Source organism: Schistocerca gregaria, chromosome 2, assembly GCF_023897955.1.
Source record: "Schistocerca gregaria isolate iqSchGreg1 chromosome 2, iqSchGreg1.2, whole genome shotgun sequence".
In the NCBI taxonomy this organism is placed as follows: domain Eukaryota; kingdom Metazoa; phylum Arthropoda; class Insecta; order Orthoptera; family Acrididae; genus Schistocerca; species Schistocerca gregaria.
The window spans coordinates 766,955,960-766,981,844 of NC_064921.1; the positions used below are offsets into that span (position 1 = coordinate 766,955,960).

At 42.3% G+C, this 25,885-nt stretch overlaps 1 protein-coding gene across 3 annotated transcripts in view; it reads right to left on the minus strand.

Moving 5' to 3' along the window:
- The window catches only part of LOC126334991 (sodium-independent sulfate anion transporter-like), a 206,127-nt gene that overhangs the window by 35,829 nt on the left and 144,413 nt on the right, over positions 1–25,885 (minus strand). For all 3 annotated transcript variants that reach the window (XM_049997806.1, XM_049997805.1, XM_049997807.1), the window contains one exon: positions 21,114–21,334. In XM_049997806.1, coding sequence (XP_049853763.1) covers positions 21,114–21,334 — 221 coding nt within the window. The remainder of the gene's footprint in view (positions 1–21,113; positions 21,335–25,885) is intronic.

The window sequence follows — 25,885 nt, forward strand, 5'->3', positions numbered from 1 at the left end:
AATCTAAATTAAAAGCCACTTGCAGTATCTATTACAAACATTATCAAGCTTTGTTAACTGAGAAGACATTCAATTATAATGCCAATAAGCAGTAAAAATCAAATATAGTAAAATGTAACAAATGGCTTACGAGTATGTGTGACAAATGCTAAAGAGACTAAAATATTAACAAAAAAAGAGCATAGGAGTGGGGTACTTGAAAATGATCAGTATGAGCTGCAAACATGTTCAATGACTACATTTCCTCAGTTGAATACACTGTCAATGCTAAATATAAAAATCTCTGACAGTTTGAATATCATTTCATCTGAATGCAGTATGTACCATATACCCACAGATAGCACAGAAATAAACATCTTCATCAGTTCACTAAAATGGCTCACCACAGCAGATATCATAAATTTGTGTGAAAAGTGAACGCAATAAAAAAAACTACTCTACTGAAAAAATAAACAAATCTGCTTGAAACTGATTCATTAGTGGCATAGAGACATGCCTAATAGTACAGAGACATCACTGACATTCCAAATACTACTCACTTTCCAGTTTAATTATATATTTTCAGACACTCAGCCACATGAACACACAAACACAATCACCCACAGCAGTTCTTGTTTCCTTCTTTTCTGATATACGTAAACAAACTAGTCTTTTTCCCCATGGCTTCACTCATTTAAATGTATGTCATCTAGCACCCATCTCCTCCTCCACCCTCACTCCGTCCATCTCCTAATCCTTCTCACTCTGCCCACCTCCTCCTTCTCCTCACTCTGCCCATCTCCACCTCTCATCTCTCTAACTATTCTTCCACTCCTTCCTCTTCCCTCTGTCCATCCCCTCATTCCTCTGTCCATCCCCTCTCCATTCTCTCAGTCCATCTCCTCCTCTTATTTCTCTCTCTGTCCCTCTCCTCCTCCCCTCTCTCTGCCCATCTCTTACTGCCACCTCTCCATCTTTCCACCTCCTCCTCCACCCCCCCCCCCCCCTCTGTCTGTCCAACACCTCCTCTTCCTTTCCTCTGGCCACCTCATCGTCCTCCCTCTCACCATCCATCTTCTCCTCCACCTTCTATCTGCTCCATTGTGGCTATCTGCATGTATAGCCCCTGCAAGGCATGCCTATACTACCTGCATGACACACCTGTCACGCTGGGAAGCCTACATGTTATGGATTGAAAAATCCTTTTTTTTGTGTCTATATCTCGACTGGAGCTAAGAGGTTCTAACCCCTACAGTGCTGATTCTCGTATAGCAGATAGTATGTGTACTAAATTTGGTTTATGGAAGTAATTACTTTTACAAAATACATATACTACTTATTCAGTAATGGTTTTTATGAACATTTATGAAAAGGTTATTTTTTTCTGGAAGTGCTCTTCTGATTTCCTGACAAAAAGCCTAATATATCCAAAATATTATGACTTTGCTGTCTTAGGCACAATATTTAGAGCCGATTTTCAATGGAAAAGAGGAAAAGTGTCATCCTGACAGATTACATTTTAGGTTAAAAGCACTTTTATTTAAGAAAAGCTGCAAAATTTCGATCAATGAGATTTGTCTGTTACTTTTCAGTGAGTGTTCTCTGTTCATGAAATGCAATAAAAGTCTACAAAATACCCACCTGCAGCTGCTAAAGGTGACTTTTTCAGCCCCAATTTTAACTTTGTGTGTAAAGACATTGTGGTCAGGGGCCATCAAAATCTCACAAGGGTAATGGATTTTTAAAACATTGGTATTTCAATTGAATCAGTTTACCAATTGCAAAGCTATTTTTGTGAGTAATTTCACTTTCTAGATGAAATATTTTCTTCTATTCTTACAGTCAAAGGGTCTCATGTATGTTTCAACCAACCTGGCCCAGAAGAGTGGAATAATATCTACTAATTACTCTTTTATCCTTTGTAAGGCAATTCGTAAGGGGACCTATTTTTGCAGTCTAGACCACAACTACTCTAGTCATTACAGCTGATAAAATTGTATTAGCTTTTGGGTGAATGGCCACCAGGTGTGTCTAGCCATGAAGTGGTGAATATTTCTTACTACAGCAACCAATTAATGTACAAGAACAAATATATTCTTTTTAAAATGAATAAAACTGCTGAGAAATTAATTTTTGTGTTTCTTTCGGTCAGTATTCAACAAATGCGGCATCCTTCTTTCAGAAACTTCCCACTTACTTTTTTTGTACAAAATGTGCTGTACATCTTTTTGTATTATACCACACCAATGTTGTCAGGAATTTCATACACTATTGTTTCCTGATTGACCAGTTTTATATTGAGCATATTCTTCTGGTTTTATCTATGTGTGTACAGTTTTTTTTTTACAACCTACATGTGAATTATTGTTTTAAATGTTGAAACATAATGAGCGGGCCCTTATAACACTTTACCAACAATGTCACACAATTTATTTTGGCAATTAGTCATCCAAAACAGGGTATTTACAGTTGCATAGTATTGCAATTGATATGTTTCAACTACACACATACAACAACATGACCAATCTACAAATACACACAAAGAAAACAATTATGCAGATCAAGTTGAAAATTAATTTAACTTGTTACACAACATGTATCAATGGTATAAATGAAAAATTCCAGTCACATTGGTATGAACGCCTTCACTGTGCCATACCAGGAGTATTTCATCTTTTCCCCCCATAACAAGGACTCGTGATACAGTATTACTCTAGTATTTGTGTGTTAAAATGTTTATTAGTCTCATGGCACACTTAATATTTTTGAGTGCAGTACAGACTGGTTGGATCACCCACTCAGTTTAGTCCTCCAAGTGTTCAACATGATTAGATTTGATGAGAGAGAAAGCAAGATGTACTTGATAATCAAGCAAGGTGCAATACTAAAACAGATTGCATCATCTGCTAGAAAAGGATGTACTTGTGAAGCCTAACATATGTTCATCAATCAGATAGTTGTCTACAATTGTGTTGAATGACCAATTACTCCACAGTGTTTTATTTATTTATTTATTAATTTTTTTTCTTTTGTAGGTAGTAGTCACTAAGATCTCACTTTTACTATCATCTATTGTGCATCTGCATCATATTCTGCAAACCAATGTGAAGTGTGTGGCATAGGGTAGATCGCACTGTACCAGTTTTTAGGCGTTCATCCCATTCCACTCACATATGGAGCACAGGAACGCCACTGTGTGTGCTGCAGTTAGGTTAATCCTGTCTTCACCATCTCTATGGAACAATAAACAGGGGTCTGTGGTTTGTTCCCAGATTCATCACTTAAAGTTGGCTCTTGAAACTTTGTAAGTAGACTTTCACTGGATATTCTGTCACTATCTTCAAGTACTTGCCAGTTCACTTTCCTCAGTGTCTTTGTGAAGCTCTCCTCCATTTAGTCTTAGTTGATATCGATTCCAGACACTTAAACATTATTCCAGAATGGTTTGCACAAGTATTTTTAAGCACTCTCCTTTGTAGACTGATAATATTTCCCTTGTATTCTACCAACAAATGAAAGTCTGCTTTACCTACAACTGAACCTGTGTGATCATTCAGTTTTAATTCCCTACAAATCATTACAAACTGACATTTGTATGAGTAAACCAATTTGAACGATGACTTATTGATATTTTAGTCACAGGATGCAATAATGTTTGATTTTGTGAAATGCACAATTTTAAATTTCGTAACATTTAAAGGAAGTTTCCAATTTTTGCACCAATTTGAAATATTATCAAGATCTGACTGAATATTTATGGAACTCTTTTTGGACTGCACTTTATTATAGATAATTTCATTATCTTTAAGCAATGTGAGGATACTATTAACATTGCCAGCAAGTTCATTAATATACAACATGAGCAGCACAGGTCCCAACACACTTTCCTGGGGCACACCTGATGTTACTTCTCTTGATGACTACCCATCCAAGACAACATGTGTCCCCCCTACCAAGAAATCCTAAATCCAGTCACAAATTTCATTTACTATTCCATATGATCATACTTTTGACAACAAATGTAGATGTGATACTGAGACAGATGCTTTTCAGGCATCATGAAGTACTGATTCCAGGATGTCATGTGAGAAAGTGCAAGCTCAATCTCATATGATAAATTTTTTGGGAACCAACACTTGCTGGAATGTAAGGGGTCACCACATTTGAGCTCAGATATATTTTAAAACTGTACAAGAAGCCGAGTTCAAGGTTGTTGGAATGTAAATTATGGTTAAAAAAAGCTAACTCAACCACAAATTCAGTGAAGAATCTGATAGGAATTCCATCAGGTACTACAGCTTTGTTCATTTCAGCTAGGCGTGGCAGGCAGCGAAAGGCATCCCCGGAGGCTGATCAGAAAGCCTACCCGGTGCGTCTGACAAACCAGTTTCAGGCACTCTCTCTGGCTGAGCCAGATGCAGCTCCCTGCCCTGTTTCAGAGGATCATTCTCAGCCTTCAAGGACTGGGCAATCGCAGAGGGTGGGCTTACTGGTAGTTGGGACCTCCAATGTTAGGCGCGTAATGGGGCCCCTTAGGGGTACGGCGGCTAAGGAGGGGAAGAAATCCAGTGTGCACTCCGTGTGCATTCCGGGAGGAGTCATTCCTGATGTGGAAAGGGTCCTTCAGGATGCCATGAAGAGCACAGGGTGCAGCCAGCTGCAGGTGGTGGCACGTGTTGGCACTAATGATGTGTGTCGCTTTGGATCTGAGGAAATTCTCTCTGGATTCCAGCGGCTATCTGATTTGGTGAAGGCTGCTGGTCTTGCTTACGAGATGAAGGCAGAGCTCACCATCTGCAGCATCGTTGACAGAACCGACTGCGGACCTATGGTGCAGAGCCGGGTGGAGGGTCTGAATCAGAGGCTCAGACGGTTTTGCGACCGTATTGGCTGCAGATTCCTAGACTTGCGCCATAGGGTGATGGGGTTTCGGGTTTCGCTGAATAGGTCAGGAGTTCACTACACTCAGCTGGCGGCTACAAGGGTAGCGGATGCTGTGTGGCGTGGACTGGGCGGTTTTTTAGGTTAGAAGGCCTCGGGAAAGTGCGGGATGGGCTGCAATGTCAAAGGGTGCTTGGCAATTACAGGACGTGCTTGGATGAAGGAACAGTCGGAATTATAGTTGTAAATTGTTGTAGTTGCGCTGGAAAAGTCCCTGAGCTTCAAGCGCTAATAGAAAGCACAGAAGCTGATATCGTTATAGGTACAGAAAGCTGGCTAAAGCCTGAAATAAGTTCTGCAGAAATTTTTACGAAGTCTCACACGGTGTTCAGGAAAGATAGATTAGGCAGAATTGGTGGTGGAGTGTTTGTGTCTGTCAGTAGTGGTTTATCTTGTAGTGAAGTCGATGTAGATACTCCGTGCGAATTGGTATGGGTGGAGGTTATACTTAACAGCCGAATTAAGTTAATAATTGGCTCCTTCTACCGACCCCCAGACTCCGATGATACAGTTGCGGAATAGTTCAGAGAAAGTTTGAGTCTCGTAACAAATAAATACCCCATTCATACGGTTATAGTTGGTGGGGACTTCAACCTACCCTCGGTATGTTGGCAAAAATACTTGTTCAAAACCGTTGGTAGGCAGAAAACGTCTTCCGAGATTGTCCTAAATGCTTTCTCCGAAAATTATTTCGAGCAGTTAGTCCACGAACCCAAGCGAATTGTAAATGGTTGCGAAAACACACTTGACCTCTTAGCCACAAACCATCCAGAGCTGATAGAGAGAATCATGACTGATACAGGGATTAGTGATCACAAGATTGTTGTAGCTAGGCTCAATACCATTTCTTCCAAATCCATCAGAAACAAACGCAAAATAAATTTATTTAAAAAAGCGGATAAAGTGTCACTAGAAGCCTTCCTAAAAGACAATTTCCATTCCTTCCGAACTGACTATGCGAATGTAGACGAGATGTGGCTCAAATTCAAAGATATAGTAGCAACAGAAATTGAGATATTCATACGTCATAAATTGGTAAGAGATGGAACGGATCCCCCGTGGTACACAAAAAAGGTCCGAACGCTGTTGCAGAGGCAACGGAAAAAAGCATGCGAAGCTCAGAAGAACGCGAAATCCCGAAGATGGGCTAAAATTTACAGACGCGCAAAATTTGGCACAGACTTCGATGCGAGATGCCTTTAATAGGTTCCACAACGAAACATTGTCTCGAAATTTGGTAGAAAAACCGAAGAAATTCTGGTCGTATGTAAAGTACACAAGCGGCAAGACGCAGTCAATACCTTCGCTGCGCAGTGCCGATGGTACTGTTATCGACGACTGTGCCGCTAAAGCGGAGTTATTGAATGCAGTTTTCCGAAATCCCTTCACCAGGGAAGATGAATGGAATATTCCAGAATTTGAAACACGAACATCTGCTAGCATGAGTTTCTTAGAAGTAGATACTTTGGGGGTTGCGAAGCAACTCAAATCGCTTGATACGGGCAAGTCTTCAGGTCCAGATTGTGTACCGATTAGGTTCCTTTCAGATTACGCTGATACTATAGCTCCCTACTCAGCACTCATATACAACCGCTCCCTCGCCAATAGATCTGTACCTACAGATTGGAAAATTGCGTACGTCGCACCAGTGTTCAAGAAGGGTAGTAGGAGTAATCCATTTAACTACAGACCTATATCATTGACGTCGGTTTACAGTAGGGTTTTGGAGCATATACTGTATTCAAACATTATGAATCACCTCGAAGGGAACGATCTATTGTCACGTAATCAGCATGGCTTCAGAAAACATTGCTCTTGTGCAACGCAGCTAGCTCTTTATTCGCACGAAGTAATGGCCGCTATCGACAGGGGATCTCAATTTGATTCCGTATTTCTAAATTTCCGGAAAGCTTTTGACACCGTTCCTCACAAGCAACTTCTAATCAAGCTGCGGAGCTATGGGGTATCGTCTCAGTTGTGCGACTGGATTCGTGATTTCCTGTCAGGATGGTCGCAGTTCGTAGTAATAGACGGCAAATCATCGAGTAAAACTGAAGTGATATCAGGTGTTCCCCAGGGAGGCGTCCTGGGACCTCTACTGTTCCTGATCTATATAAATGACCTGGATGACAATCTGAGCAGTTCTCTTAGACTGTTCGCAGATGATGCTGTAATTTACCGTCTAGTAAGGTCATCCGAAGACCAGTATCAGTTGCAAAGCGATTTAGAAAAGATTGCTGTATGGTGTGTCAGGTGGCAGTTGACGCTAAATAACGAAAAGTGTGAGATGATCCACATGAGTTCCAAAAGAAATCCGTTGGAATTCGATTACTCGATAAATAGTACAATTCTCAAGGCTGTCAATTCAACTAAGTACCTGGGTGTTAAAATTACGAACAACTTCAGTTGGAAGGACCACATAGATAATATTGTCGGGAAGGCGAGCCAAAGGTTGCGTTTCATTGGCAGGACTCTTAGAAGATGCAACAAGTCCACTAAAGAGACAGCTTACACTACACTCGTTCGTCCTCTGTTAGAATATTGCTGCGCGGTGTGGGATCCTTACCAGGTGGGATTGACGGAGGATATCGAAAGGGTGCAAAAAAGGGCAGCTCGTTTTGTTTTATCACGTTATAGGGGGGAGAGTGTGGCAGATATGATACACGAGTTGGGATGGAAGTCATTACAGCATAGACGTTTTTCGTCGCGGCGAGACCTTTTTACGAAATTTCAGTCACCAACTTTCTCTTCCGAATGCGAAAATATTTTGTTGAGCCCAACCTACATAGGTAGGAATGATCATCAAAATAAAATAAGAGAAATCAGAGCTCGAACAGAAAGGTTTAGGTGTTCGTTTTTCCCGCTCGCTGTTCGGGAGTGGAATAGTAGAGAGATAGTATGATTGTGGTTCGATGAACCCTCTGTCAAGCACTTAAATGTGAATTGCAGAGTAGTCATGTAGATGTAGATGTGGTCATTTACATTGTGCACCGTTCACTTTGGTCTGATACAGGAATTATGGTAAGCACTATATCTTTTGGGCATTGAATGTTAATCATGATTCATGAGACAATGCTCCCCAATGTGCAGTCACTTGTGAGTGGTGTTTGTCATTTGAGACAATACTGATTATGATCATTCTACTGGCTTTGTTTGGTTGATACCTTTAGATGGCAGTGTCTAAATAAAACTTGTTAAATAATTATTTAACTCTTATTAACTGTAAGAGTTACAGCTGTTCATGCATATTTTTGTGTTACTAGAAATTCTACCTATGGGGCTGGGTAATTATTGATGTTACAGCCTGCCCTGTCTGCTTTACACGCATGTATATTATTTCAAGTTTCAGGCACCTGCTAATACATATTACAGAAATTGTTGTTAAAAGTTGAAAGGAATGACCAATATCTTTAAATTTTCTACTGTGTATATTGACTGCTTTGTGTCTTTGTGTGTAAATTTATACTATTAACTATTTCACTTGTGTTTTGGTATTTATTGGTGCTACAGTCCATTCTGTGTCACAGTTGCATAGATTATTTCCAGTGCCTGCGATTTGCTGATGTGTATTACAGAAACTCGGGGAAGATCAGTTTGGATTCCGTAGAAATGTTGGAACATGTGAGGCGATACTAACCTTACAACTTATCTTAGAAGAAAGATTAAGAAAAGGCAAACCTACATTTCCAGCATTTGTAGACTTAGAGAAAGCTTTTGACAATGTTAACTGGAATACTCTCTTCCAAATTCTGAAGGTGGCAGGGGTAAAATACAGGTTTGTACAGAAACCAGATGGCAGTAATAAGAGTCGAGGGGCATGAAAGGGAAGCAATGGTTGGGAAGGGAGTGAAACAGGGTTGTAGCCTCTCCCCGATGTTATTAAATCTGTATATTGAGCAAGCAGTAAAGGAAACAAAAGAAAAATTTGGAGTAGGTATTAAAATTCATGGAGAAGAAATAAAAACTGTGAGGTTCACCGATCACATTGTAATTCTATCAGACACAACAAAGGACTTGGAAGAGCAGTTGAACGGAATGGACAGTGTTTTGAAAGGAGGATATAAGATGAACATCAACAAAAGCAAAACAAGGATAATGGAATGTAGTCGAATTAAGTCGGGTGATGCTGAGGGAATTAGATTAGGAAATGAGGCACTTAAAGTAGTAAAGGAGTTTTGCTATTTGGGGAGCAAAATAACTGATGACGGTCAAAGTAGAGAGGATATACAATGTAGACTGGCAATGGCAAGGAAAGCGTTTCTGAAGAAGAGAAATTTGTTAACATCGAGTATTGATTTAAGTAAGATTTTGTAAACTAGATAGTGGACTGTGTGTTAAATTAATAAATAATTTTCTTTTACACTATATTTCATTTTATGCAGTACCTTACTAGTCCTAGATCCTAGCTTCCTGCCAGTTCAGATATCAGCTATATCTCAACATCACTGATTTTAAAATATCCCTCACTCATTTTATAGGGGTGTGAGAATCAAATTAGGGCAATCTCCCTGGGCTTACCTTTGTAAAGGAACATTTGAAAACAGGGTTGAGGATTTTCCTTTGTTTTCCTCAGTGTCAGTTCCTGTGTTATCCATGAGTGTCTGTACACAAACTTTGGTGCCTTTGTATGTGACCATTTCATGCATTACCCTCTCCACAGTCAAACCTGCTGCATTGCAGTGATGTCAACAGCAGTAGGTACAATTATATAATACTGTCTTCATCGTAAGAATAAACCTGATGTAAGCATCACTTCATGTATTCTTCTGCATTTGCTAGGATCTCATTGGACTTTGTTTCACATGGAGCAGAAGCCAAGAGGTCTATAGTACAGGGTGTAGCACTCAAAAGTGGCCCCACACAAATTTGCTTATTTACACTCAAAGGATCTGCATATAAATCAGGAAATGAAATCAAATGAACATGTACCTTGTTCATGGGGAAATAAAGGTGAATCACAAATGGTGCTGGAAGTGACTGCCCTCGACTTGTAAACACAGTTGAAGATAACACTGCAGATTCTCAAATGTTGCTGCCAGAACATCGGGTGCTACTGCCAGGATTTCACAGATAACGTTCCGTCATAAATCTTCCAAGTTCTATGATTTGTTCCTGTAGACCTTGCCTTTTAGGCCATCCAGAGGAAAAAGTCAGTTGGTGTTAAATAAAGTGATCTTGGGAGACCACAGTCCTTTTGAAATCACTCCGCCAGGGGAAAAAAATCATTTGACCTGAACCATGGTCACTCGAGATGTGTGGCATGCAGTGCCATCTCATTGGTACCAGATGAGGGAAAGTTCTTCACTATCCAACTGGTTCACAAATTCTCGAAATATTTTGATGGAAACTGCACTTGTCAAAGTGGACTCGAAAATAACTGGTCCGATAATGCAATGCTATGATATTGCACAGCAAACGCAAATCTTTTATGAATACAGAGGTTGCTCGACCAGTGGATGTGGATTTTCATTACTCCACAAATGTGTATTCCGATGGTTCACAAAAACCAGAGTCTGCCCCTGATAGCTAAGTGACATCGGCACGGTAGCTCAGCGTGTTCAGTCAGAGGGTTAGCTGCCCTCTGTAATAAAAAAACAGAGTGGAAGAATTAACGGTGAACGTGAACGGGTGTCATGGGACGTCCACCCCAAACAAATGCAATGAACAATATCGAACAAAATGTCAATCCTAAGGGCCCGGGTTCAATTCCCGGCTGGGCTGGAGATTTTCTCCGCTCAGAAACTGGGTGTTGTGTTGTCCTAATCACCATCATTTCATCCCATCGACGCGCAAGTTGCCGAAGTGACGTCAAATCAAAAGAGTTTCACCTGGTGAACAGTCGACCTGATGGGAGGTCCCTGTCACACGACATTTACGTTTTTACAATAACCAGAGAGGTGGAACCCTGCCTCATCACTGCGCCATGTGTGTTGCAATATCCCTGACCTCTGAGAAATAAATTGCTGAAACCAACGGCAAAAGGTAATGTGTTTTTCCTTGTCATTACGTTCAGTTACTGTTAACCTGTACGGACACACGCCAGCTTTCTTCGCAGCTCTGTGACATATGCTCCATGACATTCAACATTCCTGAAATAAGAGATCGAACAGACTTTGTAGAAGAGGCCAACAATCATTGTTTCACGTCAGTCACTTTTTGTTCCGATAATGGCGGCCGTTCCCCGCCGTGAATATTCAACAACGTTCCACTGCTCTCCATCTTGTTCACTAACTTTTGTATTTAGACGGTCTATGCTGGTCACCAAACCTTTCAGCAAACATTCGTTGTCATGTCTAAATGGAACCAGTAATCCAGTACTGTTTCACAATAAACATATGCTCTTCGCAGAATAGCGATACATTGTCACTAAACACTGGGCACCACCTAAACACTGAGCACCACCCACAGCAATGTGCGCAAACGCACTGTTGCGTCAAACGGCGTTGCAGAGTGCAATGTTACCAAATCAAACGTCTCAAATTACACAGTTTCAGCGGAACTGTTACACGTGTTTGTGGGGCCTCCTTCAAAGGGGACACGCTGTGCAATCGAGTACAGCAGACTCACGATAATCCGATATCTGACAGTAGGCACTGCGCTTGCTCCAGACAGCGAGGCACACATTTGTGGCGACAGGTGTCGCCTCATGTCTGCCCCGTGTCTCACGCCAGTATAATTAATGTGTTACTGAGACTGCTCCTTTCATGTTATTAGTGAATCTTAATTCTGCTACATGGATTAACTGTTCTGTTTTAATTTTTGTACTGAAAAGTGTTGTTTGATGGCGAGCGCAAGTGGAAACGATAAACGTAAGCATAATACTGTAGCTCTTACTGATAAATAGTAAATTATTAAAACATACAACCGTGGTGAATCTCTCAACTTCCATTTCTAATACTTTTGATATCGGGCGAGCTACCGACTTACGACATAGTAAAAAATAGGGGTAAAACAGAATAATTTATAAAAGCCGTAGAAGATGAGTCTAAGACAAAAACTCTTCGGCATAAGCAAAAACCCTCCAGTTGAGGAAGCTCTCAACATTTGGTTTAAACAACACAGAAGGAAGCACGTCACTATTTCCTGAGATATTTTAAAACAGAAAGCGCAGCTTTTTTTTATCGTGAAATGACCAGCAAAGATGATTTTCTGCCAGCAAATTGCTAGTTTGAAAACTTTAAGAAGCGGCATATCACTCGTTTCTTGCAGATGAGCGGAGATTGGCGAGATTGAAGTTTCTCAATTCATTCGAAATTTAAACGCCAAAATCGACGAACTAGGCCTTACGGCCGAACAACTCTATAATGTCGACGAAATAGGCTTAAACTTTTATAATGGAGAAAGAAAAAAAAAGGTTTCACGAAGGAAACTTCAAAAAGAGCGTACCACGTTAACGGTGTGCGCAAATCCTGCTGAAAGGCTCATGTTAAAACTCTTAGCTGGGGCAAATCCCAATCCCCACGGGCATTTAAAAACACTTTACGTACAGCAGGTTTATACAAGGGCGATGTACTTGAGAACAATATTATGGAAATGGAAGAGGATGTACATTAAGATGAAATGGGAGATACCATACTGCGTGAAGAGTTTGACAGAGCACTGAAAGACCTGAGTCGAAACAAGGCCCCGGGGGTAGACAACATTCCATTAGAACTACTGAAGGCCTTGGGAGGGCCAGTCCTGACAAAACTCTACCATCTGGCGAGCAAGATGTATGAGACAGGGGAAATACCCTCAGACTTCTAGAAGAATCTAATAATCCCAATCTCAAATAAAGCAGATGTTTACAGTTGTGAAAATTACCGAACAATCAGTTTAACAAGTCACGGCTGCAAAATACTAACGCGAATTCTTTACAGACGAATGGAAAAACTAGTAGATGCAGACCTCGGGGAAGATCAGTTTGGATTCCGTAGAAATATCGGAACAACACGTGAGGCAATACTGTCCCTAGGACTTATGTTAGAAGTCAGATTAAGGAAAGACAAACCTACGTTTCCAGCATTTGTAGACAGAGAAAGCTTTTGACAACGTTGAGTGGAATACTCTCTTTCAAGTTCTGAAGGTGGCAGGGGTAAAATATAGGGAGCGAAAAGCTATTTACAATTTGTACGGAAACCAGATTGCAGTTATATGAGTCGAGGGACATGAAAGGGAAGCAGTGGTTGGGAAGGGAGTGAGACAGGTTTGTAGCCTATCCCCGATGTTATTCAATCTGTATATTGAGCAAGCAGTAAAGGAAACAAAAGAAAAATTTTGAGTAGGTATTAAAATCCATGGAGAAGAAGTAAAAACTTTGATGTTCGCCGATGACGTTGTAATTCTATCAGAGACAGCAAAGGACTTGGAAGAGCAGTTGAACGGAATGAACAGTGTCTTGAAAGGAGGATATAAGATCAACATCAACAAAAGCAAAACGAGGATAATGGAATGTCGAATAAAGTCGGGTGATGCTGAGGGAATTAGATTAGGAAATGAGACACTTAAAGTAGTAAAGGAGTTGCTATTTGGGGAGCAAAATAAATGATGATGGTCGAAGTAGAGAAGATATAAAATGTAGACTGGCAATGGCGAGGAAAGCGTTTCTGAAGAAGAGAAATTTGTTAACATCGAGTATAGATTTTAGTGTCAGGGAGTCGTTTCCGAAAGTATTTGTATGGGGTGTAGCCATGTATGGAAGTGAAACATGGACGATAAATAGTTTGGACAAGAAGAGAATAGAAGCTTTCGAAATTTGGTGCTGCAGAAGAATACTGAAGATTAGATGGGTAGATCACATAACTAATGAAGAGGTATTGAATAGAAGCTCTCCTGTAAAGTTTGGAAGGTAGGAGACGAGATACTGGCAGAAGTATAGCTGTGAGTACCGGGCGTGAGTCGTGCTTCGGTAGCTCAGATGGTGGAGCACTTGCCCGCGAAAGGCAAAGGTCCCGAGTTCGAGTCTCGGTCGGGCACACAGTTTTAACCTGCCAGGAAGGTTCAATCGTTTGACTGTTGGTGGGGGAAGATCTTGTCGTGTAGTTTGCTTATAGATGTTATACGTCTTAGATCTAAGACTATTTCTTCTTTGGAATTTCACAGTCTGCTGCTCTGCACCTATTCTCCCATAGTACTTGGCGTCAAATCGGCCAATTTTGAGATGATGCACGTTTCATAGCGACAAAACGAGAGTTTTTCGAAAAGAGTAGCTTTTCTATAGGAAAATTTAATCAAATACCAAAGTTTTGGTACTCAATAGATGCAGAATTTAATGTTCTACATTTTTGATAGCTTCAAACTTTTCGATTAAACGTTTAGTTTCTGAGAAACTTGAGAAAAAGGTAAAAATTCGAAATTTTATTTTTTTTCTTAATCATGAATGAAGCTCCACTCAGAAATCGTGACTAAGTCAGATCACTCATAGGAGAGGCCAACTTGTGATTAAAACAGTTTCCAGAACTGCAGTAACTTTTGGAAAGCAGACTTCTTAATTTCCTTTGCAAATATATTATTATTACACTTCAAGTCTCCCCAGATGGCTACTCACAGATATTATAGGGTCGTTTCCGTGTTCAATCAAATAACGCAACCAAATAATAATAGGTCTTTTAGTCTGTTTCTGCGTAATACGTTGCACTTATTTAGGTTTGTGTGAACTGACATCCCTGCATCAAGCGTAAATTCTCTACAGGTGTTCCTACGTTTCGTGGCAATTGTCTGGAGCTGGAACTTTCGAATACATACACCCATCACCCACAAGTAGCCTCATCGAGCTCTCGACATTAACCACCAGATCATTTAAATACATAAGCCGTCTAAAACTCCCTTCCGGTACTCCCGAAGTTACTTTTCCATCTGATTATTTCATTGCGTTAAGTACAAAATACGAGGTTTGTTCCAAAAAATGCAGAACTTGGCCCACAAAATTTTTCTACGCTTTATTTCTACTTATTATCCATGATCCTCGAAATACTCCCAACGCCGTTTCCATTTCCGGATACAGTGTTGGTGCGCCTCTTCCTGGATCGCGCTAAGCACCGTCAGCGAATTTCCTTTCATTTCGTCTATCGTTGCAAAGCTTCGTCCTTTCAACGGGATTTTTAACTTCGGAAACAAACAAAAAAGTTCAGATCTGGAGAGTACGGAGGATGAGACAGCACAGAGATCTCGTTTTTTGTGCAACAGTCAAACATCAACAGCGATGAATGTGTGGCTGCGCTATTGTGATGCAAGAGCCATGAATTGTGTCGCCACATTTCAAGCTGCTCTCACATTTTCTCGCACGCGTCGCGACATACACTCCTGGAAATGGAAAAAAAGAACACATTGACACCGGTGTGTCAGACCCACCATACTTGCTCCGGACAGTGCGAGAGGGCTGTACAAGCAATGATCACACGCACGGCACAGCGGACACACCAGGAACCGCGGTGTTGGCCGTCGAATGGCGCTAGCTGCGCAGCATTTGTGCACCGCTGCCGTCAGTGTCAGCCAGTTTGCCATGGCATACGGAGCTCCATCGCAGTCTTTAACACTGGTAGCATGCCGCGGCAGCGTGGACGTGAACCGTATGTGCAGTTGACGGACTTTGAGCGAGGGCGTATAGTGGGCATGCGGGAGGCCGGGTGGACGCACCGCCGAATTGCTCAACACGTGGGGCGTGAGGTCTCCACATTACATCGATGTTGTCACCAGTGGTCGGCGGAAGGTGCACGTGCCCGTCGACCTGGGACCGGACCGCAGCGACGCACTGATGCACGCTAAGACCGTAGGATCCTACGCAGTGCCGTAGGGGACCGCACCGCCACTTCCCAGCAAATTAGGGACACTGTTGCTCCTGGGGTATCGGCGAGGACCATTCGCAACCGTCTCCATGAAGCTGGGCTACGGTCCCGCACACCGTTAGGCCGTCTTCCGCTCACGCCCCAACATCGTGCAGCCCGCCTCCAGTGGTGTCGCGACAGGCGTGAATGGAGGGACGAATGGAGACGTGTCGTCTTGAGCGATGAGAGTCGCTTCTGCCTTGGTGCCAATGATGGTCGTATGCGTGTTTGGCGCCGTGCAGGTGAGCGCCACAATCAGGACTGCATACGACCGAGGCACACAGGGCCAACACCCGGCATCATGGTGTGGGGAGCGATCTCCTACACTGGCCGTACACCTCTGGTGATCGTCGAGGGGACACTGAATAGTGCACGGTACATCCAAACCGTCATCGAACCCATCGTTCTACCATTCCTAGACCGGCAAGGGAACTTGCTGTTCCAACAGGACAATGCACGTCCGCATGTATCCCGTGTACCCAACGTGCTCTAGAAGGTGTAAGTCAACTACCCTGGCCAGCAAGATCTCCGGATCTGTCCCCCATTGAGCATGTTTGGGACAGGATGAAGCGTCGTCTCACGCGGTCTGCACGTCCAGCACGAACGCTCGTCCAACTGAGGCGCCAGGTGGAAATGGCATGGCAAGCCGTTCCACAGGACTACATCCAGCATCTCTACGATCGTCTCCATGGGAGAATAGCAGCCTGCATTGCTGCGAAAGGTGGAAATACACTGTACTAGTGCCGACATTGTGCATGCTCTGTTGCCTGTGTCTATGTGCCTGTGGTTCTGTCAGTGTGATCATGTGATGTATCTGACCCCAGGAATGTGTCAATAAAGTTTCCCCTTCCTGGGACAATGAATTCATGGTGTTCTTATTTCAATTTCCAGGAGTGTAGTACCATCGATTAATAGTTTGTCCCTGTGGCACGAATTCGTGAAGAACTAATCCATCGAAGCGAAAGAAAACTATCAACACTGGTTAGACATTTGACCTGTCCTGACGAGCTTTTTTTGGGCTTGGATAACCTTTCCCGACCCATTGTGAACATTGAGCCTTGGTCTCAACATCACAACGAAAGACCCACGTCTCATCATCAGTTACGTTTCTCCTAAGGAACATCTTGTTCTCATTTGGGTGATACAAAAGCTCTTCACAGACTGCGAAGCGGAGATCTTTCTGGACTTGATTCGTGAGCCGTGGGACGATACTGGCGGCAACGCGATGCATTCCAAAACGCTGTGTCAGGATTTTAATGACATGATCCAACTGAAATGTTACATTCCTGTGCAACCTCTCCGACAGTCTTCGTTTCGCACGCACGGTAGACGTCGAAGGGAGTCATCTTTAACTTCCTTCCGGCCATTTTTAAACCGTGTGAACCATTCGTAACACCAAATAGAGCTTAATCACTCATCACCTTAGGCTTCCTGCATCATTTGTGTGTCTCTCTCTAAAGGTTTTCTTGACTTTCACGGAAAATTTAATGCAGACGCGTTACTCCTCTAACTCTGCCATCTCGAAATTCGCGAACTGTGCGACACAAAATTTTCTACTCAATACAAAACTAAACAATAACTAACAGGCATACAACAATGAAACTTACGGCAATTACGCATTAATCACAGGTGTGTCCAGGGATTCCAACCGCACTTCGCTCCAACACACCACTGGCGCGAAATTACGAACGTTCCGGAATTTTTTGTTGTATCTATTAGAAGCCCTGAATTCAGTCACGAAGCTGATTCGGTATTCCGTAAGCTCATATTCTGTTCGACAGTGTGCGGAACTGTATCGAATACCAAATGCCTTACAGAACTCCAAGAAGACGGCATCAGTCTGGGTGCAGTTACCTGTGGTTCTCTCAATCTCATGGTCGAACACAGCGATCTAAATTTCGTAAGATCCCTGCTTGCGAAATTCATTGATGCCCACTGAGAATACTTTCGTTTACCAAAAAAGGTCATAAACCATGTTTCAGAATTCTACAACATATAGTATCAGCGAAATAGGCCTATACTTACGAGTGGGGCTCCATACGTAATGCAACATACTTTCTTTTGTTTTTGAAAGCAGGTTGGTTTTTTTCGGTTTTCCAATACACCACATTACTCCCCACCCTCTGGCCACAAAACGACATTTTGCAACATAATGTACGTTCAAAGCGACGCCCTTTCGACGCCTTACTGGGAGGGCCTGTATGCGTGCATTGTGCCACTCTAATAGTCGACGTCGGAGGCAACCTCTTGTTGCATCAATAACCTCCCATCGTCCACGTACCAGTTTCTGCGGCGTGCATGCTTTATTGGGCTAGACACATGGAAGCCTGAAGGTAAGAGATCCAGGCTATCGGGCGGATGAGGAAGAACAGCCAAACGAAGTTTTGTGAGCTCCCTTCAGGAATGCAGACTTGTGTGATTCCTTTGTTGTCACGGAGAAGTTCGTTTGAATTTTCGTGGCGACGAACACGCTGAAGTAGTTTCTTCAAGCTCCTGAAAGTAGCACAGTACATTTCAGATTTGATCGTTGCATCATGAGGGAGGACATCGAACAGAATAACCCCCTCATAGTCCCAGAAGGCCGTCACCATGACTACCAGCCGACGGTGATGCTTTGAACTTTTTGTTCGGACTGCCGTTTCGTTTCTGGTTCGACGTAAACTCACGTTTAATCACCTATGACACTGTTCGACAGTTGTCACGACCAGCTCTGTAACACGCAAAAAATTCTGCACACGTGGTCCTTAGTTGTTCTTGGTCTTATGTTAGGGGGCGAGAAACCAGGCACTCACCTCTGCGTACCCCAACCTGTGAGCGAGTGTGTCAGCACTACCAACAGAGACGTCCAGTTGGGCAGCGAGGTGGTTCATTGCTATCTATTGATCACTTCGAATGAGAGTGTCCTCCCATTCCAACGTTCCATGAGTCACAATTGTGTGCGACCGACCGGCACGCGGGAGATTGGACAGGTTTTGTGCAACCTTGCAATGATCACAGGCGTCTCGCCCAACGACTCAACGTGCTTTCGTTCACTGTCAGGTCTCCGTAGACATCCTCTGAGCGCCTATGAAAGTCTGCGATGCTCTGGTTTTCCGCCAAAATAAACTCAATGACAGTTCTTTTCCTGGAACGCTCCTCCGTTACAGTCGCCGTTTTGAAGGTTGCATATAACTTTGCCACCTGTCGGAACAACATGTAACTGTAGGCGTTTAAGCATGAATGTCCCACCATGGCCGGCCGCGGTGGCAGTGCGGTTCTAGGCGCTCCAGTCCGGAGCCGCACTGCTGCTAAGGTCGCAGGTTCGAATCCTGCCTCGGGCATGGATGTGTGTGATGTCCTTAGGTTAGTTAGGTTTAAGTAGTTCTAAGTTCTAGGGGACTGATGACCACACCAGTTGAGTCCCATAGCGCTCAGAGCCATTTGAACCATTTTTTGTCCCACCATGTCTCACAACAAATTCCGCATTTTTTCAACCAAAATTCGCCTAGGAAAAATGTGTAGCATTACTTACAGAAAGCACCTCGTATGTCTGATGCTGGGCCCAATCGACACAAGCTCCTACTTCGTGCACCAAGTTGAGGGGGGCGCCCAAGTGCAGGATTTGTGTACAGTGTGTATCACAGTTAGTAGCGAAAGCTGATATGTTTGAAAATGTACGAGAGTAAATGGAGGGGAGGGGGGTGGCGCTAAATGGTAAGTCGCTTGTGTGGAAAAATGCTCTCGAAGCGGTCCTGGCCTGATGAAACATCCTTCAAAATGGCAACGACCTGCATAATTTGCAACTAACTGGAATATTCCGTTGTTCCATTGATCTACAGCTACAAGCGAGCCATTTGTTCCACAAATTGTGTATAGAATCGTTTAGAACTCGCACCAGATCCTGTTGCCTTTCGTCTGTTGAGCGACTTCAGTCAATTTCATGTCTGCCACTTATCTCAATACCGTATCTTCCATTTCCGCGATCAGACGATGATTGTGAGGAGGAACCGTTTTTGGTTCTTCCGTAACGGAAGAACTTCGGACGACTGAACCCAGTATTTCGACCTTCTGTCTTTCATTATGCGTGTCGCTCACTTGCTTAATATTTTGCAACTATCGGCTGTGGTATTGAATGTAGCGTCAAAACAGTCCTAATATTGTGTATTTATTATACGAAATCTGCAGCTGTGATACATATTACTTAAATAACATGTAATATACATTTTGTGTATTTCAAAGAAGGCATTTTATAACCTCATTACAGAAATATCCGACGGAGAAACGGTTGAAATAACGTAACTGTTAGACCCACATTACTACTAATGTTATTCACTGATCGATGATAATGTTCTGTGATCGCACTAATGTCTTATAGGCTATCAGGCATTGAACAGACTAAGCATTACAGTATTTTCGGCAGTTAGTCGTTTCCTGTCTTCACCGTATCAGAACACGAATGCAATGACCATTCATAATTTAGCTGCCGCTCAGAGCATCATACATTCACAACAAGTAACAGTAAAAGTTGCCATTATAAAAAGGAAAAAAATGTTAATATTTTTGTGGTTATCCACAGTTCTGGCCAATGTTCGAAGCGGCAGTCAAGTTAAGAGATTAGTAAGTATTTGGACCCTTTTTGCCCCATAGATTTACACAATTGCTATAGACTACAAATAACACCCACATCACTGTCCCCAACAGCAATCACAATTCCGTCACCACAGTACAGGTAAAACCTTTTCAGGCGGTAGTTCGTTCATTCATCGTGTTTTGTAAATCCCACCAAAAAGGGAGCTTTCACGGCTGTGGAAAGAATCAAGGAATAAACTAACAAAAGAGAAGCTACTCTGAGAAAATCCATTGGTATAATATATCTACAATAAACTAGTACTCTACTGCTCAATATTATTTGCGCTTATGCCATTTAAAAGTAACCTAGTGAATTAACCGAAACGCTATTCTTTTAGAAAAGATGCTACTTCCTCAGTTGTATTAAATAAGTGTTTTTCAGCTCCTAGTGATAGCAAAACGTTTCACACGAATACATTTTCATTTTTGAAAAATAAGAGTACCCTAAATCTTTAATAACAGAGGATGGTTTACAGTACACTGCTACTCGTCATTCAGCCTTAGAGTAAACATTGCTGCTTGCCATCCAGCTAGAAAGAATTATAAATTCTTGAATACAGAGAATCAGATAATTTGTAGGAGTGGCATTGGAGGAATGTTTTTAATTTCCTTTTGAAGTGCGATCGCGAATTTCGTGCTGAACGGATTTTCAGCAAAACATCCACTACTCTTGCTATCAAGATATTTGTATGGAAGTAGCAGAAAGTACTATCAACACATCTACGGTACAACGTCAATAGATTTAAAAAAATAAATTATTAGATACAAATTTAAATCTCTCACCTGTAGAAAGACTAGTACGATTATGGTTGATACGCCGAGTACAACGTCCCACAGCTGAGTCTGCTCAATGTTGTTGACGACATTTATCCATGACTCAAGAAAGCTATCAGATTTCCCTCCAATACCCAGGAGACCTTTCAGCTGAGACGAAGCTATGTTGAGAGCAGCAGCCGATGTAAAGGCTGAAGTTACTGGTACGGATATGAAGTCCACAAGGAAGCCTGCATAGAAATTTAAACAACGATTAAAGCAAGCAAGCTGTTAAAGCTTGAAAAATTTAGAACAACTGACAGATGAAACTTCGTAATGTCAGGTTATAGTGTGTTTGGAAAGTGTAAATAGTAACGTAATTATCAGTTCATGGACACTATATCCCTTACCGTAACACCGTACTTAAATTTTTTCAAGATGGTTTGCTATTTTTAATTCTGTAGAAGTCACAGTACTTTGACTTTTGTCCACTGCATAGACTTACGGTTGTCAAAACAATATGAAAGTAAACCCAACTACAGCTATCCACTGATCTGAGTCATTTCTTCTAAAGACTTCGTAACATCTGCCAAACTGTGACATCAGTTGGATCTCCCTAGAATAATCTACTTAGATCCAAGTGCGAAAGTAGTATAACTTATCCGCTAGAACTGTTCAGCAAATGTCGCTGAGTGACAGACTACTTCACGAAATTTTTGTTGACGAACTAATACGGCCATGTGTGTTCGTAGGTTTTTCTTGAGAATATGTTGCTGGAAAGTCTCTCAGGCATGCAGCATTACAGATTGATCACAAGGGCGGATAGTGATCATGTGCTGATGTGCTACTGCACACTGTAAATATCGTTGCTCCAAACAACGAGCTGTTAGTGAGATAATTATTAATACGAATGTATAGTCACAAGCCGCCACTGAGTTCAGTATCAAATGTAGTCCTAGTCACTATTAATGTACCAACCTTTCCGTGTGGCTTCGCTCCCATGTCCTTCTGTGTATACATCTATATATCTTCCTTCCCCAGATCTCTCTCTCTCTCTCTCTCTCTCTCTCAGTCTCTCAGTCTCTCTCTCTCTCTCTCTCTCTCTCTCTCTCTCTCTCTCTCTGTCTGTTTCTCCCTGTCTGTCTGTCTCTCCCTGTCTGTCTGTCTCTCCCTGTCTGTCTGTCTCTCCCTGTCTGTCTGTCTCTCCCTGTCTGTCTGTCTCTCCCTGTCTGTCTGTCTCTCCCTGTCTGTCTGTCTCTCCCTGTCTGTCTGTCTCTCCCTGTCTGTCTGTCTCTCCCTGTCTGTCTGTCTCTCCCTGTCTGTCTGTCTCTCCCTGTCTGTCTGTCTCTCCCTGTCTGTCTGTCTCTCCCTGTCTGTCTGTCTCTCTCTCTGTCTCTCTCTCTCTCTCTCTCTCTCTCTCTCTCTCTCTCTCTCTCTCTCTGTCTCTCTCTCTCTCTCACTCTGTCTCTCTGTCTCTCTCACTCTGTCTCTCTGTCTCTCCCTGTCTGTCTCTCTGTCTGTCTCTCTGACTGACTCTCTCTCTGTCTCTCTCTCTCTCTCTCTCTCTCTCTCTCTCTCTCTCTCTCTCTCTCTCTCTCTCTCTGACTGTCTCTCTCTGTCTCTCTCTGTCTCTCTGTCTCTCTCTCTCTGTCTCTCTCTCTCTGTCTCTGTCTCCCCTGCCCCTCTGCCTGTCTTCTTCTACCCCTCTCCTTCTGTCCATCTCTTCCTCCCACCTCTATCTCTATGTCTACTTCCTCCTCCTCTCCCTACTCAACCCCTCCTGCCCAACTCTCTCTGTCCTCCTATCTCTCTCTCTCTCTCTCTCTCTCTCTTTGTCTTTCCCTCTTGCCATCTCATTCTCTTTCTTCATCCCCTCATGCTACCTCTCTTTCTCTATAAGCTCCTACCCAACTCTGTCTGTCCACCCCCTCGTCTATCCATCTCAACAATTCCCCAGGTATGCTCATCTGTATCGATAAAGCAGTCTGTTACTACTTAACAACAAATCTGTGTGCTCAATAGCCTTCACAGCATGTGTTTGAAAATCTTGTTTTGCCCCTGTTGGCTAGGCTGTACTACCCAGCGAGTTGATAACACAAGCTGATATTATTTCCACACAACACACCTTCCATGCAGGACACCCTATGTAGCAGAAGCTGAATAACACTTTTTTTGCCCATATCTCCATTCCTGTTGGAGCTAGGAGGTTGTAAACATCATAGTGCCGATACTGGTGAAGTTTGGTGTTTCTGTGCCAAACTTGACTGAAATTGATCCTGCAGCTTGGGAGGAGATGACATACATACATACATACATACATACATACATATAGGCTGTTTATACATAGACAAAATTTAGTTTTGAAATCTTCAGGAAACTGATTTATCTGATTTTTAATATTTAAAGTCATAATTCAAGATCACCGATTTGATATATGTCAAAGTCACACCCATCCCATCACCTCCCCTCTCCTCGCATCCCACTTCTGCCTCCTCCCCCCTCCCCAATGGCTCTACGTTAATTGTATGAGTTAAAAATGATGTGAAAACCTCAAAAGGGACAAGTTCACACATGTCCTCCCAAGCATCTATGCCATAGTATGACTCAAAAATGGCGGAGAAAAGGTAGTTTGGGTGTTGTCCTCTTGACGCCTGGCAGAATTAAAAGGAATAAGATGTGCAACAAATATACTACAGCTACAAACCTTGTCTCTAGGGACAATTGGGTGATGAATAAATGTCAGGCTTTATCTGAGTTATGTTAATATATTTTGTAACCAAAAAATGACATCAGACAAAATAACAAGAGTTGACCAAATAATTCCAATTTCGTTATCGCAATATACATGAGATCATTCTGGCCAATGGAATTTTCTGCAACATATGACCACCTACCACTGCTATTTGGAATTTTGGAGCTGTTTGCTACAGTTTTGCCAATACATTAACGTATATTTTATAAAATAAACATCCACAGCAACCAGCGAACGGCATTACCGTTACCACTTGGTGACTGGCATGGCACAGCTCGCCAAATATGCCGGACATTGCCGATAGCTACTGAGGGAGTCGGCGGGATAACAACGTGTGTGCTGAGAATGAAGGTCCCCCCCCCCATACCAGAACACCGATAATGAATGTCTGTATCAACACGTCTGCTGTCTGCCAGAAGCATGGTCCAATACTCACGACGTGTGCAGGTCTCTAGGTTTGTACATGCTGACAGTGTCACATACTAATTTGTAGGTGATCTCTTACTCATAGTGAATGATGCATTAGTAGGACGTTCCAGCAACCCGACATCCTTTTCTAAAGCAGGACCTGTACAGTAATCATCTTTACGTTGGGTGTAATATCTACAAGGAACCTTTAATCCCTGAAGGCATACAATACCTGATAAAGTGTCCAAACACCTACTAATAATGCTATCACAATCGTAACGATCAGAGATACAGTGTGGCCCTCATAAAATAGATGTCAGGTGTTTCAGAATCTAGTAAGAATTTATTACTGTAGGCAACACAAATAAACAATGCTCATTGCGCCTTTAATGCGACGGAAGGATCTGCACTGTTTCACAATGCGAACAAAATGATTATAGGCGGTTATTTGATAGAGAGGCCCCACATTAGCCTAGTGCGATATTCGTTTGCAGGCATTTTGTGAGGCTGCAATAGACTCCCATTTTGCAACAGTAAACCTCTCTGTGGTACACAACTTTCTTGTAGCGTTTACCACTTGAGTCTGTCTAGCATCTGCATAATACACGATGAAACGTGTCGTTCTTCGATCTTAACCCTCAGTGCGTCACATTTAGAAAAAAATTGGGGAAAATTTTTTTGTGATGAATATTTACTGTATATGTTGCACATATGCCATATCCATTGCAATAGTTCTTTTGAAGCTATTGGTTAATGAATAAAATAATGATTCCAAATGGCATCATTAGAAATTACATAATAATTACTCAAAAAATACATACATAACTGTATTGTAAACTTACAGTATTTCCTTTCCTTCTCCTTGAGGAACTACGTGAAGTTGGTTCCATAACCAAGAATTTCAGTATACACAGAATAAAACTAAACACAACAGTTATTGATCACTCACAAATGCAGTAGCACAACTCACGACACTTCTCTGTTCTGCACTTCAAACAAACGGCGAGTCATGAAAGCAAATGCCACTGTGATCTGTTGGCCAAACTTGGAACTACGTGAAGCGATGCCAAACGGCATCACTGAAGCATTGGGAAGCTAAAAAAAGCCAGGAATGATGCCATTTGGAATCGGAGACGCAGAAAGGGTTAACGACACAGCTGGAGTTGTTAACAGAAGGCATAGCAGAGGAATACAAGCAACCATTGTTGCTACACTCCTCCCGTGAAGAAGGAAGGGTGCAAGATTAAGTTTTTTGGGATCGTGTCGGCGATGAGGCGAGTAGACTCAGAGCACAAGTTTGAATCTAACAAAAGGTCTTTATGTTCGCCTTACGCAACTTAACCAAAACTAACTCCCGTCGGAAGGAATATGATTTCGATTCTGTACCCATGACAGTCGAGTAATTTAACAGATTTAACAACTATGGTAAATGTCATCCCCCCTCCCTCCATATCTCTCTCTCTCTCTCTCTCTCTCTCTCTCTCTCTCTCCTGCAACAGTGGTGAATATAATTGAGATAAACCACAGTAAATAGAGCACGCTGCAGCACCTTTCGTTTATGCAAACACACATTTAGACATTAAAATACCGTATTTATATTCAATATATAACAAGTCATCTTCACAATCAATTTTTCACATTT